The following is a 16,481-nucleotide window of genomic DNA, read 5'->3' on the forward strand; positions in this document are numbered from 1 at the left end:
TAGAAGGTTGTCATTTTTAATTTGCGTTTCCTAGAGAGGTTGAACATTTTCTCCCATGGCTTCTACATATTATATGTCATTTTTTCTTTTGGATTACTTCTTTTTCTCATTGATTTGTAGGAGTTCTTTATTTATTTGGGAAATTAATCCAGTGCCAGTTGTGCATTGCTCACAGTCTGAGGCTTGTCTTTTTACTGTTTTTCGTGTCCTTTGTAGAGCTGAAGTTTTAGATTTTAGAGTAGTAAAATTCATCCGTCTTCTCTTTTATGGACTTTTTTTCTACACGTGTCTATTTCTTTAATAATTTCCTCTATTAACATCATAAAGATTTTTTACATATTTTTCTGAAAAGTTTTAAAGTTTTGCTTTTCACTTTTAGTCTTTGATCCACCCGGAATTTGTTTTTTATGGGAGCTGGAGCTCTAATTCAGTTTTTTGTTTCACAGTGACATGCAGATGTCTGAGTATTGACTGGACAGTTCATGCTTGACCCCTGCTGTGTCATCCGCGCAGCTCTGTCCCAGGTTGTCTGTGGCGGAGAGGAGCCCGCCTCTGCATGGGTGCCAGCCAGCCCCAAGGAACCCTACTGCGGTTCCCCATAGGGTCTGCGGGGATGCAGGGCTGTGTCCCTGGGCCATCCTTCCTGATGACCAGGAATGGACAGGACATTCCCAATTTGATGTAGCCAAGTGCCCCGCCCGCGTTTGCATCCCATTTTCCGGCTCCTGGCCTCACGGGTCTCCAGGAACTGATTTCCCTTTGTGTCTGCCTTTTCCCATCAGCAGGTGCAGAAGCGGGCCTCCTGACTTCTGGGGGTATCTCCAGGGGCCTTTGCTTTCTTCCACCCTGCCCACCCTCTGGAACCGGTCCTCTCCGTGCCTGCTGGAGCCGCTGGGCCACAGCTGTGCGGCAGGTAGAATGAAGAAGGGTGCTGTGCAGCCCCGCATGTGCCCGCTTTAGTCTTTGTGCATTTTCTTACCGTATACTCTTTTCCTTATTCATTCAGCCAGTTGGAGAATACCTGATTGTGTACCACCAGCAGGGCCTTGGGCTGGGTACTCTGAAAAAGACCCTACTGAATAAAATAGGATCCTTTTTCAAGGTGCAGAAATAATAAGGAGCTAACATTTTTTGAGCGTACACCACGTTGCCAGGTCTTATGCAAAGAGCTTAAAAGAGAATAGCTTTATGGAAATATCATTCCCATACCATAAAACTCACCCTTTCCAAGTGAACAATTCAGTGGTTTTCAGTGTATTCACAGAGTTGTGCAGCCTTCCCCACTGTCTAGTTCCAGAATATTTTCATCACCCCCCAAAAAAACCTTAAACCCATTAGCAGTCACTCCCCATTTCCCCCCCTCCCACCAGCCCCTGGCAACCACCAGTGTGCTTTCTGACTCTGGGGAATTTGCCTTTTCTGGACATTCCATGTAAAAGGGTGTGACACAGTATGTGCCTCTTGCGACTGTCCTCTTTCACTTAGCGCAGTGCTGGTCAGGGTACCTCCGTGTTATAGCAGCTGTTCGTACTTCAGCCCCTTCTCACAGCTGAAAAAGATCTCACCATATGGATGTACCACATTCTGTTCATTCATCAGTTGGTGGACGTTTGGGTTGTTGCCACCTTGGGGCGATTATGATGAATGCTGCTGCCCCATTGTGAACAAGTTTTTGTGCGGATGTCTGTTTTCGGTTCTCTTGGGGTTATACCTAGGATTGGAATTGTGGCATCCTCTGATAACTCTGTGTTAACATTCTGAGGAATTGCCAGGCTGTTTCTGAAACGGCTGCCCCCGTTACCGACCCACCAGCAGCGGACAAGGGCTCAGATTCCACATCCTTGTCCACATGTGCTGTTGTCTGTCTTCTTGAGTAGAGTCATCCCAGCAGGTATGAAATGGTATCTCATTACGGCTGAGTACTTTTTGTGGTTTCTCTCCTTTAGTCATCACAAAGAATCCCATGAGTTAGGTATTATTATGATTTTCATTTTTTGATGAGGTTCAGAAAGGAAAAATACGACTTCTGGGAAACTCCGGTATATAAGTGGCAAAGCCGGGACTTGAACTCCAATCTACCTGACTCCAAAAATCCGAGTTCTTTCCTTTGTCTGTGGTTTTCTCTGTCTTAGAGATTTCATGCAAGAAGCCAGAGGAAAGGGAAGATCCTGGAAGAAGAGCATGTGCTTCTGGCTGGTATCATCAGAGAGGCTTTGCGGGGATAGGGTTCCAGGCCCAAAGTGATGAGAGTGTTCCACACAACGAGGTTCCAGAGGGAACCCCAAGAGCAAAGCCAGGGAGGCAGGAAATCGCAGAGACTGAGGGAGATGGAGCAGTCTCAGGGACAGGGGCATGCATCCATTTCTTTTGGTAAGAAACATTCGACATTTCAGGTGAAAATCTGGGGTAGACTTGAGCTGTTCATTCAGGATACAAAATGATAAAATAATGCAAATGAAATCATAAATCAAACCACAACCAAGGATTTCTGGACTCGTCAGTCAGATGGCTCTTTTCACTTTAGGGTTTAAGCAAGCATTTTGGGCACACCTCCTGTTAGGGATTCAGAAGAGAGGCTGCTGAGGCTCCTTGTCTCCATGTGGTGCCCAAACTGCTCTGATTAAGAGTTGAAATGGCTTCATGGTTGGCTACTGTCTGACCTGGGCCAAGTGTCTGTGTTTCCACAGTGGATGATCTAACACATCAAGAGCCCTTTGAACTTCATTCTTATTCACAGCGTCAGCCAGATATTTCCTTTGGAATGTCTGCAGAGTTTCCTCACCTCTTTGATCACTTTGTGTCTGCCAGATACATCTTTGAATTGTGGGTGGGCTCCCTTAAAACACCAGGGTGTGAACGGGGTAACCCGTCTGGTAGTCAGCCTGGTGGTTAGCTGTGGTGTCTTTCGAGAACCTCTCCTTGGGCAAGGAATACCCAATGCTGACATGGAAGAACTGCTGACAGTTTTAAGGACTTACCACACAGCCCCTCTCCGGGCAGCTCAGATGGGGAGCTGATTTACAAAGTGTTTCTCGGGTTTAAATCCCATAGATCATTATTTCTCACCCCAGCAAATGAAGTCTTCTAGATTGTTGTTTTTCTTATTATAAAAGCTATGTAGAGTCAAAAGGAACAGACTTGCAGTTATAAAATACAGCAGTCATGGGGACTGTCAACTAGAGTTAATAATACTGTGTTGCACATTTGAGAGTCTAAACCTCAAAAGAAAATAATTTCTGTAACTCCGTGTGATGATGGATGTTAACTACACTTAACCGTGGTGATCATTTCACAGTATAGACAAATATCGAATCACTGTGTTATATACCTGAAACTAATACAACGTATGTCGATTATACCTCATTTAAGAAAGAGAACACCAAAAAATACCCATAATCTCAACTGGTCGGAACCAAACAGTGGTTAATGCTTTGCTTTACATTTGTCTAGATCTGTTTCTATGTAGATTATTTTTAAGAAACAAAATAGGAGATTGTACTATGTAAACTATTTTGTGACTTAGTCTTTCCCCCGGAACTTTCTATGTTCCTAGATACGTGTCCTCAAAATTGTTTCCTGCTGCTGAGTCTTCCACTGTAAGGATGTTCTCTAATGATTAGAAATTTATCATTCCCCACTTCTGTAAACACTGTGCCCCAAGGGACGTATAGATTACAGTCCTCCCATGTGACCAGGCTCTGGTGACGGAGCCCCCCTTTCTGTCCCCTTAACCCATTGGCCTGGTTTCCACCTGTCCTCACAGTAGCTGTTCCCTCGCCTTGCAAGGCTGTGTCTCCAGATCTCATGAGATGATTTCTTCTTGTCCCCCTCTGAGGCACCTCCTCAGAGGGGGCTTCCCTGGTCACCCCACCTGAAGCAGCCTCTTCCTTCAGTCTCTGTTCCCGTTACCCTATTTTATTTTATACAAGGCACTTGCTCCTCTCTAAAGTTATCTTACATATTTGTTTGTTTGTGTTTACTGTGTGTCTTCCGCCACCGAGACTATGACCCTTTGGGGTCGGTGCCTGGGTCTGTCTTGTTCGACTGTCTGTCCTCTGCACTGTGATCAGAACCGGGCGCCCAGAAGCTCAATACGAATGACCACATGGTGGCCGTCCTCTCGTGCCCACATCCCATCATTGCCTTAGGCTCTCGGTCCAGGAGTGGAATTCCTGGGTCACAGCCATGTCTATTTTTTTTAAGATTTATTTATTTATTTGAGAGAGAGAGAGAGAAAGAGAGAGTGAGCACGGAGGGGGAGGGTAGAGGGAGAGAGAGAGAATCTGAAGCAGACTCCCTGATGAGCACGGAGCCTGTCATGGGGCTCGATCCCAGGACCCTGAGATCATGACCTGAGCCAAAGGCAGACGCTTTACCAGCTGAGCCACCCAGGCGCCCCAGGCACGTCTGTTTTTAAGGCATGTGGTATGCAGCACCAAATGAATCTAATCTAAGGTTTACCACTTGATACTCCAGCCACAGTCAGGGCACCTGTTTCCCCCATAGCCTCTTTCCCCTTTAAAGTGTGTCTTTGTTAGTTTGATAAAGGAAGTGGCATCTTGTTGTTGGCACTTGAATTTAATAATTACCCAGGTGGAACATGTTTTCATGTTCACTGGCCGTTCGTCTTGCTTCTGTGAACTGCTGGTTCACGGCCATAGTCCATTCCTTGACTGGAGTGTTCATCTTTCCCCTGCTGCTTTGGAAGAGCTGCATATATATGTCCTCTTATATGCTTCTTGGTAGGAAGATTTTCCCCCCACTTATTATATCATGGGCATAATTGTAAATATACTTCATCCTTTTTAAGAACTGAATAAATATTCTGTTGCGTAGGCATACCATAATTGATTGAGCCAAGACCCTCTGTTCCTCAGTTTCCTCACCTATAAAATCAGAGAGTAACTGATTATGATTCACCGTAACTCCTAGTGTTGTGTAAATGCATTACTTACACTACTGACTTAGGGAGGCTCCCGGCACGCAGGATGCGCACAGTGAGTGTCAGCCGCCGTTAGCCGCAGTACGTGCCGCGGTGGAGCAGACTGCACAGGAGCGTAGTCTGCGAGAGTGCCGTGGCATAGGGTTTCCGCACTGCCCCCAACCCCCTGGGGAGCCTGAGCCTGGCGCTGGCCCTCCGGTGAACCAGAAGCTCTGTCTCTCGCTGAGGTCTGCTTGCTCTGACTTTTCTTGGTTTCTGTGGGCTTGTGTCCTGGTTCTCGCTCCATTTCCCCACCCTCCCTCTCACGTGGGTGAGCTCTAGTCCTTCTGTGTCTCGCAAGCAGAGGAATGCGGTGAAAACACGGGCCCTGCCTGAATACAGAGGAGTGTAAAGTGGTATAAGGTCCTGTGGTTGGTTCTGCAGGGCTGGGGGCTACCACTCACAGGACTCCCCCAGGGAGTAACTCTTCGTGGGCTCTAGCAGTAGAGAAAGCTGGAATCCACCGTGCACACAGCTGTGGACATTGCAACACACTGAGGAGGTAACTGGCATTGGGTCATGTTGCACCTGTAGGAATGTTCCTGATGGTGGGGGTTTCCCTAAAAGGAAAAGTACATTCCCATATGGTCTTCCATGATATATTTTCCCAGCTTTCCACTTTTTTTTAAATTCATTTTTCTTGGGGCGCCTGGGTGGCTCAGTCATTAAGCGTCTGCCTTCGGCTCAGATCATGATCCCAGGGTCCTGGGATCGAGCCCCACATCGGGCTCCCTGCTCAGCGGGAAACCTGCTTCTCCCTACCCCACTCCCCCTGCTTGTGTTCCCCCTCTGGCTGTGTCTCTCTCTGTCTAATAAATAAATAAAATCTTAAAAAAATAAATTCACTTTTCTTTTAACAAAGTGATACATTTACAGTTAAAAAAAAAATCAAAGAGTACTGGGGCACCTGGGTGGCTCAGTTGGTTAAGCGTCCAACTCTTGATCTCAGCTCAGGTCTTGATCTCAGGGTGGCGAGTTCAAGCCCCATGTTGGGCTCCACGCTGGGTGTGGCGCCTGCTTAAGAAAAAAAAATCAAAGCGTTCCGAAAGGCTTGTAAGACCATGTAGCAGCCCCCAGCCCATCTCTTCCTTTTTCACTCCCCAGAGGTAGTCACTTTCAACTCTTAGATTTCTTCACTTCTGGTACTTTATCTCCATGTTTGTAAATAATTTGAGTATACTGCTTATTTCTTGATTTACCTATCCGACACATTCAGTTTTCTTATAATCTCCCCCATCAGGCAGCATCACAATTTTTGGTAAATTGGTTGTCAGTGTTTACATATGACAAGGCAAGCACAGAGGACCACTCCATCAGGTCATGTACTGGGGGTAGCTTTTCTTTCTCGTACAACCTTTTCATTTTCTTGGAATTAGTCATTGACTTGTTGCTTTCATTTGTTTGTCTAGGTGTCTGTTGATTTTTATATTTGAATTTTTAAATTTTCTTTTTAATTTTTTCCCAGCTATCTTTATTTTATTTCATTTCATTTTATTTCCAGTGTAGTTAACATACAGTGTTATATTAGTTTCAGGTGTATAACGTATATGTGATTCAACACTTCCATATATCACCAGGTGCTCACCACAAGTGCCCTCCTTAATCCCCATCACCTGTTTCACCCCCGTTCACCTCCCCTCTGGGAACCATCAGTTTGTTCTCTGTACTTAAGAATCTGTTTCTTGGTTTGCCTCTCTCTCTCTTTTCCTTTGCTCGTTTGTTTTGTTTCTTAAATTCCACATATGAGTGAAATCATATGGTATTTGTCTTCCTCTGACTGACATATTTTGCTTAGCATAATACTCTCTAGCATCATCCATGTCATTGCAAATGGCAAGATTTCATTCTTTTTTATGGCTGAATAATATTCATATATCTTCTTTATCCATTCGTCAGTCAATGGACACTTGGGCTGCTTCCGTATCTTGGCCGTTGTAGATAATGCTGCTATAGACATTGGGGTGCGTGTATCCTTTTGAATTCGTGTTTTTGTATTTTTGGGGTAAATACCCAGTAGTGTGATTACTGGATCATAGGGTAGTTCTAGTTCTAACTTTTTGAGGAACCTCCATACTAAGCGCCTATTGATTTTTACATTTACATTTTTAAAATTTTTTTAAAAATTTTGAGTTAGTAAATTATGTTTTCAAACAACTTTATGCCTGTGTTTTTAGTTTTCTAAACACTCTAGTACATCTGTCACACACCCATCTATATTTCATCCCAGGGCTTAAGTACAATTCTAAAAACTGTCGTATCCCTTCCTCCTGCAGATGGCCCGCCATGGCCTTCTCTTCTTTTCCTCGTGTTGTGTCTAGTCCCAGGCACACTGCTGCCCCTCTCATCACCGTCCTGTGCAGGATCTGTTTCCTGGGATTCGTGGTTTCCTCTTCATTGATTTCATGCCCAGTTTTGCTGATGCATCTTCCAGTAGGTTCCCAAGAGAGTCCTGATGGGAGATTAACTTCTTAACTCCTTGCGCATCTGCAAAGGTCTTTATTCTGCCCTCACAATTAATTGGTTTAGGTAGAGAATTCCAGAATTCCCCAGAATTTTATTTTTTTTAAGATTTTATTTATTTATTCAGAGAGAGAGAGAGCGAGCAAGCTAGCAAGCACAAGCCAGGGGAGGAGCAGAAGCAGACCCCACACTGAGCAGGAAGCCCTGTGTGGGGCTCAATCCTGGGACTCCAGGATCAGGACCAGAGCCAAAGGCGGGTGCTCAACCAACTGAGCCACCCAGGTGCCCCTTCCCTAGAATTTTAAAAATGTTTTTCTCTTGTCTTATATCGCATTCAGTGTTGCTATCCAGAAGTCTGATGCATTCTGATCTGCATTCTTTTGTATGTGACCTGTTACTTCTCTCTGGAAGTTTTAAAGATGGTTTATTTCCCTGAAATTTGGTGGGATTCTCTCCTGTTTTGCTTTGGGACTTTTTCATTCCCTGTGCTAGAGTACTCAAGCCCTCTTTAATATGTCCACTCACCTTCTCTTCCATTTTTTCTTTCTCTTTCTGGAGATTTCATTAGTTGGATGTTGTCCTGATTCTTCAGCTTTCTTCGTTTTTTTCTTTCCTATAGCTTATCTCATCTTTGTATTTTACTTTCTGAAAGAGTTCCTCAATTTTCTGTTCCAGTATTTTTTTAAAATTTTCATTTCATCTATAACATTTTTATTTCTAGGCTCTTTATATTATTCTTAAATTGATCCTTTAGAATTTTTTTCACAATATTCCATTCTTGTTTGGTGGTTGCAATTATATGAATTATAGGTTTGGTTGTTTGTTCCTTTGTTTCCTCATACAATTTGTGCTACCTTCAAATGCCCGTTTTTCTAGTTTGGACCCTGTCTTTCATATTTGAGACTTACCCCCAGCACCTGGTGATCCTTTGTTGTCAGTTTATATTTAAGAACGAGGTTGGAGTGCCAAGGGTGGGCGTGGGGACTGTTGGCTGGTGGGCGGCTCACAAGGTGATGTAGCCGGGAAGTAGCTTTTGGAGCAGGAGACCCCAGAGTCTGGGTGTGCCGATCCGCTCTCTGGCATTCTTTAGTGTCTCCAGAGATGAATCCTTCGATATCCAGCATTTAGGGGATACCCCTGGCTGCTGAGGTGCCAGCAGCAGGAAGGAGGATGAGCCTGGTGGGAGCGGGGTGGGGGTGGTGCAGGGGAGGGCCCACCATTCAGTGTGCATAGTTACCCCCCTGTTTTCAGTCTGGAGTCTACTTCCTCTTGGTGTTCTGGAGCCCTGAGCCTTACTGGTTCCATTTCTGCAGAAAATACATCTGAAATGGGGGCGGGGATCTGGGAGTATAACTGCTATGTTTATAGACCTTGTTCGGATCTTCCTAGTTCAGCTGGAAACTTACACGCACCCACCCCCACAGCCCCCACCCTCACCCCAATGGAATCTGGTAGCTCTGGGGCCCAGGGTCTGGGGGCAGATCATTAGTCCCTCCAGGTCCTTAGATGTCACCACCACTCCACTTTGCTAAAGCCCAGCCTTTCACTCCACATCTCCAAACAGTTGTTGGCATCTCTCTTGCATCATACTCTGCTCTTGCTCTTTATTTTAGTGGGTTCATACCTTCTCCACATGGTTGTCATTTGAGAAGAATATTGGCAGCAAAGGGAGACAAAGCCATGTGTTCAGTCTGTCACTGCCCACCTACTCCTCCCAAGAGGCAGCTCCTGTACCCAGGGAGACTCTGGAAAGACAGGGAGGGCATGCAAGAGTGAGTGTGTATAAGAGAGCAGAATGAGTGTGTGTGTGTAATAAAAGAGTATATGTGTGAGAGTGTATTGTGTGGGTGTGCGCGTGTGTGTGTGTAATAAGAGTGTGTGTGAGAGTGTATGTGTGTGGGTGTGCATGTGTGAAGCCCCGTAAACAGATACTTGAGGCATAGTGACAGCATTGGACATACTCCAATGATTTGGGGAACAGGGCAGGAGAGCAATAAGATGACCAGAAGAATAAGGGACCTCATTGTTGAAATGGGTATATGGCCTCACAGAGTGGGGATTCTGAAGGGGATACACTCAGCTGAAGGGATTATATCCTGGAAACTTCATTTTAAAATGTTTGGTTACCAGGGTGCTGGGTGGCTCCGTCAGTTAAGCGTCTGACTCTTGATTTGGGCTCAGGTCCTAATCTCAGGGTCGTGGGATCGAGCCCCACATTGGGCTCTGTGCTCAGTGTGGCATCTGCTTGTCCCTCACCCTCTGCTCCTTCCTTCCCTGCCCCTCTCTCTCAAATAAATAAATAAATAAAATCTTAAAAAATTTTTTTTGAGATTCCCTTGCTTGGGGAGCTAGCAAGGTGTATAGCTTTTCACATTTTGCTCCCGATTGAATGGCTGATTCTTTCATTCCTTCAACAAGTTTTGATTGAGCCTATACGTACCAGACACTATGCTTACTGCAAGGGAGAGATGAGGATCGCCGTTTTCCTTGTGAAGCTTATAGTCCAGTGGCAGGATAGCGGGGGGCAGGTAAACATTAATTGCACATGTGTATAATTTGTGTTTGAAAACTACATCTAGTCCCAGAGATGGGGAAGGAATCCCAGAGGACCAGCTGAACCCCAGCGTGACGGTTTAGGACTTTTTGCATCTTGATGTAGCATGACATCACTTTAAAGGTTTGGTTCAATGTTAGACTAGATGTCTCCATTTTTCGTTTAGGCATGTTAGCGCTAGCTTTGTGGGTGCTCCCTGGTGTGCACTAAGCCACACGCTTTGCACATACATCATCTCTAACCACAGTGCCCCCAGGAGGAGGGGGCTTGCTTCAGCTATCCTGTGTCAAGTTCAGGTCTGCCTCTTAATTTCATGGGCTGTGCTGCACCTAGAGCACGTCTTCCTGCAGCCCTCGGCCCACCTCCCCACGGCCTTTCCCGTCCCGGGATTCAGAGGCTGGCTGCTGGGGTCTCATGGTCAGAGTTGAGATGTGAATTTCATGCAGCTACCTGCCTCATACATAATGTATCTTGTAGGTTGTTAGCTCATCTAATTTGGGATGGGAAGAATTAAGATTAGTAAACACCTTTATGTGACTGGGTTGGAAAGCAGCTTCTGGGTACATCTTATTGTTACAGGGAAGGCAAGGCTGGGAATGCCCGGCTTTGTTACACTAGGCCCACTTCCCTAGTGCTCCTGATGAGCTGGGACCCTGGGTCTTCTCACTCCTCACTTCAATCCATCCCTTGCATAGGTCCAGGCTTTGGGCAGCTTTGCACTTTGCCCAGACACACACACACACACACACACACACACACACACACACGTGCTTGTGCTTGCTCACGCGCTTTCTCACCACCTTCCTCACCTCCCCTTGGTTGAGGTTGAAGGGCATTACACATTTTTACTTCATTGCAAATGAGTTGTGGCCTCAGGGCAAAGCCAGGCCTTTGGTGGTCCATTTTTAATGCTTCTCCAGTGCGGGTTGGAGGACCGCCACTGTCTGGGCCTCTGAAGAAAGGGCAGGCCTGCTGCGAGCTTTTTCTCTCTACACACTTGCCCCGGCCTCTTTATCACAGTGAGGTGGCTTCTCACCCAGAAAAAGGAAAATTCAGGCAGTGGGGCAAGCAGAGGGAACCATCATTTCCAAGCCCTGGAAACAATAGTCTTGATTTAGGGTACACCCACCCCCCAGTGCAATTCCCAGATATCCAGGAGAGCCCTTCTGAACTCCATTCCTTTTCTAGTGGGAGGTTAAAAACAGCTCTGTCTTCTGAGGTCCGAGCGTGGGGTTCCACAGCCTTCCAGTGTTCTGCAGACTCTTTTTTTTAAAATTTATTAAAGATAATGTATTTATTATAGAGAAACCATATAGGTTCCCTTATTTCTTTATTCCTATAGCATCTTTTTTTCCACATCTTAATGGTTCTGAAATTGGAATGCATCTTAAAATAGATCTGTACCTTTTGACATTCTATTCTTTTTTTCCTGAAGGGTTATTCTTCAAATCCGTGGGTTTAAATGACTACGTCCTAGAATTGAGGAAGTACAGTAAAAGGACAGTTGTTTCATGGAATCCACAGGAGAAAATCGACCAAGGGGATCCTTGGTGGCAGAGAGCTAGTGCCACTGCCTGAAATCTCATGTTTTCCAAGAAACTTGATGGAAGACCATTATGGGGAAAAGTGCTGAGGAGGCCTGATGCCGTTCTATTTCATGTCTTTCTATGGGGGTGACCTACTTCGAGCCAGCGGTTCCTGAAATTATCCCCATACCATTCCTCCTCCAGGTTTCAGGCCAAACATATTTGCAAATGTAGCATAAGGACCTTTCTTTTCCTGTGTTGCATTGGCTAATTTACAATTGTTCTGTTTGGAGGGGGAAAAAAGGCATTTTTCTTTTGCCAGTTGGCCTTTGGGCCTCTCTGAGGCAGCCTCGGAGAACATGGCTGTGGGGGGCCCTGGGGATGTCCTGGCAGCGCAGCCCAGCACGCCCCCGCCCTGCGCGTGTGACAGCCCCAGGCCGCTGGCGCGCTGTGTAGCGTGTACTCGGGATGGGGCTGAATCAGGGCAGTTTTTGTGCAAAGCATGGAGGTGCTTTCAGCAGTTTGTCAGATCAAGGACCACGTCCCAAAGTCTAAACCTCAACAGGACAACCGGGGAGACGACAGAGAGCAGACGGCTTTGGAGCTCATCCCAAAATGGGGTGCCGCTCCCTCCGTCTTCCCGGCCGTGCCCCCTGGGGGTGCCAGCCACAGACCCTGGGCCGGTAGTGCCGTCCTGCCGGGCTGCCGGGCGAGAAAGCAGAGCACGCCCTGCCAGGCCGGGATAGAGCCATCTGGAAGGAGATGGGGGCCGTGCTGCCCTCGTCCAGCCATTTCTCTCCCGCTCTCCAATCTCCTTGTCCACTCTTTGCCCCGAAGCAGGAGTCTTCACACGAGGCCCCCCAGCCCCCAGCCCAGTACACAGGTCCTTTAAGACTCAACTCAAGGCTGGCTTCACGCTTGGATGCGTCTGAGAGGATCACCGCTGTTGCTGCGCAAGGGAAAATGGCTTCTTAGCGAGACTATAAACAAGGAGCTGAATCTTTTTTATTTTTCTATCATGAGACAGTTTCCGACCTTGAGTACCCCTTGCAGAGCTTGTAGGGAGAAGACCCAGCGAGGAGCGAGTTTCCCTGGCACCCCGCCCCCGGTCCCCCACTAGGGTCCCGATGACGGAGCACCCCGGCTGGCCCCAGTGTCCTAGAGCAGGCCGCCGCGGCCGTCTCCTCGCAGGCGGTGCCCATCTCAGGTGGCATCTCACACCCCATTGGACTTTTTTCTGCACCCTCTGCCATCCCCTGAGTAAGGGGTAATGAGCAACTTAATGTGCTGACTTCTCCAGTCCCTCCTTGGTCCATTGCAACAAAAGTTGCTCTTTTCTCACTAGAACCATTTTTGTCAGGGTGTCTTTAATCAATGGCTTCCCTGGGGACAATATTTTTAGAAGTTGTATTTTTCACACTCTCCCTTTTCCCCTTTTGGAAAGTCTCTTCCCGGCGCCTGGTGAAATGAACTGATGAGATGCTATGAGAGTCCGGGCCGGTGTTAACTGGCGCAGGTACGAAGAAGCTGCTCAGGTACACCTTCGGTTCCAGCCTGCCTCACCTGCACTCCTCTTCTGTCTCTGGTGCAGGTTGCACAGACAGCAGATGGCGTGGACGCTGACCTCTGGAAAGACGGCTTGTTTAAATCCAAGGTTACCAGATACCTGTGTTTCACGAGATCATTTTCCAAAGAAAATGTAAGTCTAGTAGTGGTGTCCGTTTGCTGAGTGAGCACAAGGCGTTTGCGTGCCTGGTTGAAATTTCCTCTTTTCTTTTCTTTCTTTCTTTCTTTCTTTTTTTTTTTCTGTTGTTGTTGTGGTGGTTTATTTTCATTGCCATATTAATCAGTGGTTTTAGTGAACTAGGTAGAATCAGGAGCTAGCGCTATGTTTCATTTATTACCAGTATTATTAACCATGTACCCAAGTGTGCAGTGAATTCCATTAAAATGTGTTCTCAAAAGGGAACCAGGAAATTTCTCTCCCAGCCCTCATTTTCCTAGCTTTCCTGTAAGTCACAAATCACAGGGTGGTGTGGACGTGAGTATTTGCCGGCGCAGCTGGATTTAAAGCTGGCCAGCACGCAGAGGCAGAAGCTCCACGACCACTTCTTGCCTCAGACCCGGCCTTGTCTCCAAAATGACTGACTTTCTCCATGAGTCTCTGTGACGTTTGACATTTCATTGTTTCTGCAGGTAGGTATCTACCCCGTGTGCAGGTTTCTTTTAGTATGCTGCTCTGAACTCTTGGGCCCATAAATTAGGATGTTTTAAAGCTATCTATTAAGCCTTTTCCAACAGAATGTTTTAATGAGTGGCTTAGAAAAAAAAGGAAGTAGCTTTTGTGAGGATTTACACAGATCAGCTCTGAGGGAGGCCTGTCCTAGGCACTCTGCAAATAAACCTCTTCCATCCTCAGACAATCTCTTGAAGTATTAGCTCCTTTCCTGAGATCAGAGAGCTTTTGTGCTTGCCCAAGGTCACCTGTGTTCCCTAGCCCCAAACAGGGTGCAGTCAGATTTTCATTTTCAGGGGTGACATTTTATTTTTGGCCTAAATGTTATTGTCTCTTTCTAATGCAAAAAAGAAATGGGGGGAGGAGTGTTTTTATTAATTTATTTTTATAAATTTTATTATGACAGTAATATATGCTCATGGTTTAAAAAGAAAAAAATATTTCAAACATCCTCATCCAGAAGTGTGAAAGGGGAACGATAAGTCTTCTCCCCATCATATACGACACAGCTGTGGTCCTATCCCAGCGTCCTTGTGTGCCCCTTCAGTGTTGTCTGCTTGTAGACAGTCACATGATCCTCTGGCTTGCACTCTCTTCCATCCGTTCCTGTTATTTATTGATAAGTCTTTGTTAGGAGTATTATTCCTAATGTATTCAGGACTGGGGGAGAAGACAGCGCTTTAATTTTTTCCCCCTAATTATGAGAGTAATATATGCTTGCTGTAAAGTCCAGAGTTTCTAATGGGGCAGGGACAGTCCTGGTGCTAAACACTAGAAATCCTTCACGTACAGGTGAGAAGGTGGCAGCTGAGCCTATAATGAGTCTGAGCAGGTCCCTGGGGCTCATCGTGCAGCCCGAGGAGACATTGAGGAACAGTCTGGAGGCCAGGTTGCCTTTCCGGCTGTGGGCTCGAGCAGATAAGGGTAGTTACCCGCCCCCCCCCCGCCCCCACATTGCTCCATTCCTCCATCCCTGCATCCATATCCACATGCAGTGTACTCTCACGCCCCTTTGTCCCTGGAGTTGACCTAAGCCTGTTTTTGAAACTGTTTATATTTTTAGCTTTTGTCACCTCTGTTCTGTCTGCTGGCTGCCGCTGTGTGCAGGTCAGTCCATTCACTGCTGCTCAGGCAGCAAGGACAGACTCCTGAGGATTTGCACAGCTCACCGTGCCCAGTGGTCTCACGATGTTCTTTACTGATCTCTGCTCAGCCCCCACCTTTCCTGACTGAAGCTGCAGTTCCCAACTGTGGCCCCAGAGGACAGCCACGATCGCTCTGATTGTTTTTGAGTTCTGGTTGTTTTTTGGTTTTTTGTCTTTTGGGGGTTGGTTTTGCATTTCCCCTGAAGGCTGTGGGGTATTGGTAGTCTAGGCCAAAAGAGTCCTGGATCCCTTGGAGTTGGTGACAGTGACAAGTCTAAAAATGACAGAAGTCACCAGTACTTGCTAATTTGGAGTGTCCTGCGTAAATGTATGATAGAAAATGTATCGAGTTCATCAGCATTTGTTGAATGTGAAAGAGTTGTTATTGACTGCTCACTTTGTAAGCCTTACCTTGTGCGGGCTGGGTGTGATGGGGCAGGGTGTGAGGAAGGGCTGGGAGAGGAGGGTGAGGGCGGTGGGAGAAGTCTCTGCCTCCCCTCTGAAGGAGGGTGGGAAGTCGGTGCATTTTGTTTTCAGAAGAAGAACGACTGAGTCCTTTAGTGAGATCCAGAGGGATCCACTCAGGGGGGTGGCAGGTACCCACTTGCCAGCCCAGGAGCACAGTAGGAATGGGTGTGTTTTAATCCACTACAGCCGGTCTGTCCTGGCCCTGCTGTCACAACCAGGACATTGCGTAGTGTGTATTTTTACAACTGTACGGGAGGGATGTGGGATCTCAAGACTGGACAGATTCTTAATTAGGCAGCTCGAGACTCCCAGTGTAGGAGTTTGGGGACACTCCTTTGGAACCTAAGTTCCTTTCCCCCAATAATGCTATTAATACGGAAACCTGGCTTTGGAGTGACATTGCTTCCTGGGGAAGGATCGAGATTAATTGCACTTTTCATGCCCTGTACTTTCTGCATTACCTGTAATAATAATGTACATAGATTAGGTAGGGAGGATATTAAACAGAAGGATTTATGAACATTTGAATATTAAGTTGGTTATCTGTGGCTACCTTAAATGCAAGGTTGTCAAAAATAATTACAGTATACTGGCAAATACTGGCTACCAGAGACAGTATAAATACCCTGAGTCAGTGCATGTTGGGCTTTTGGCATGAATCATTTGCTCAACAAGGATTGGGAATACGTTCTTCATATTTATGAGGAGGAAATGAAAGAGAGCATGGGATGGGGGAGGGGAGCGGTGTCGCAGACCTACTGTATTAAACCCAGTGCAACAGCAGCCCCGTGCTCGGAGGGACCCCACTTGGGCTGTGGGAAGCCTTGGCGGTGCGGCCTCCCATTTTGCATGCACGGGAGGGTTCTTGATGCTTTTTTTTTTTTTTTTTTAATGGCCACACCACTGACGTTCTGGTTTTATGATCAGGGACATTTGTAGAGTGTGGAGGGTGAGGTCGCTAAGTGGTTTGCAGTTGACTTGTGTAAAACCCAACTTGTCAAGTCGAAGACATTGGAGGATATTGATGAATGCCCATCCATCTGCGGGGCAGGAAAACAGACCCAGCTGTTAATTTCTCAATGCAGAAAGCAGTGATGACACGGAAAAGCAA

General features: G+C 46.5%; 1 protein-coding gene across 10 annotated transcripts in view; it reads left to right on the forward strand.

The window, feature by feature from the left end:
* Positions 1-16,481, forward strand: part of MVB12B (multivesicular body subunit 12B) — a 263,743-nt gene that overhangs the window by 124,059 nt on the left and 123,203 nt on the right. For all 10 annotated transcript variants that reach the window (XM_032418694.1, XM_032418695.1, XM_032418693.1 and 7 more), the window contains one exon: positions 13,113-13,220. In XM_032418694.1, the coding sequence (XP_032274585.1) occupies positions 13,113-13,220 (108 nt within the window). The remainder of the gene's footprint in view (positions 1-13,112; positions 13,221-16,481) is intronic.

Source organism: Phoca vitulina, unplaced genomic scaffold, assembly GCF_004348235.1.
Source record: "Phoca vitulina isolate PV1807 unplaced genomic scaffold, GSC_HSeal_1.0 scaffold21, whole genome shotgun sequence".
Lineage (NCBI taxonomy): Eukaryota > Metazoa > Chordata > Mammalia > Carnivora > Phocidae > Phoca > Phoca vitulina.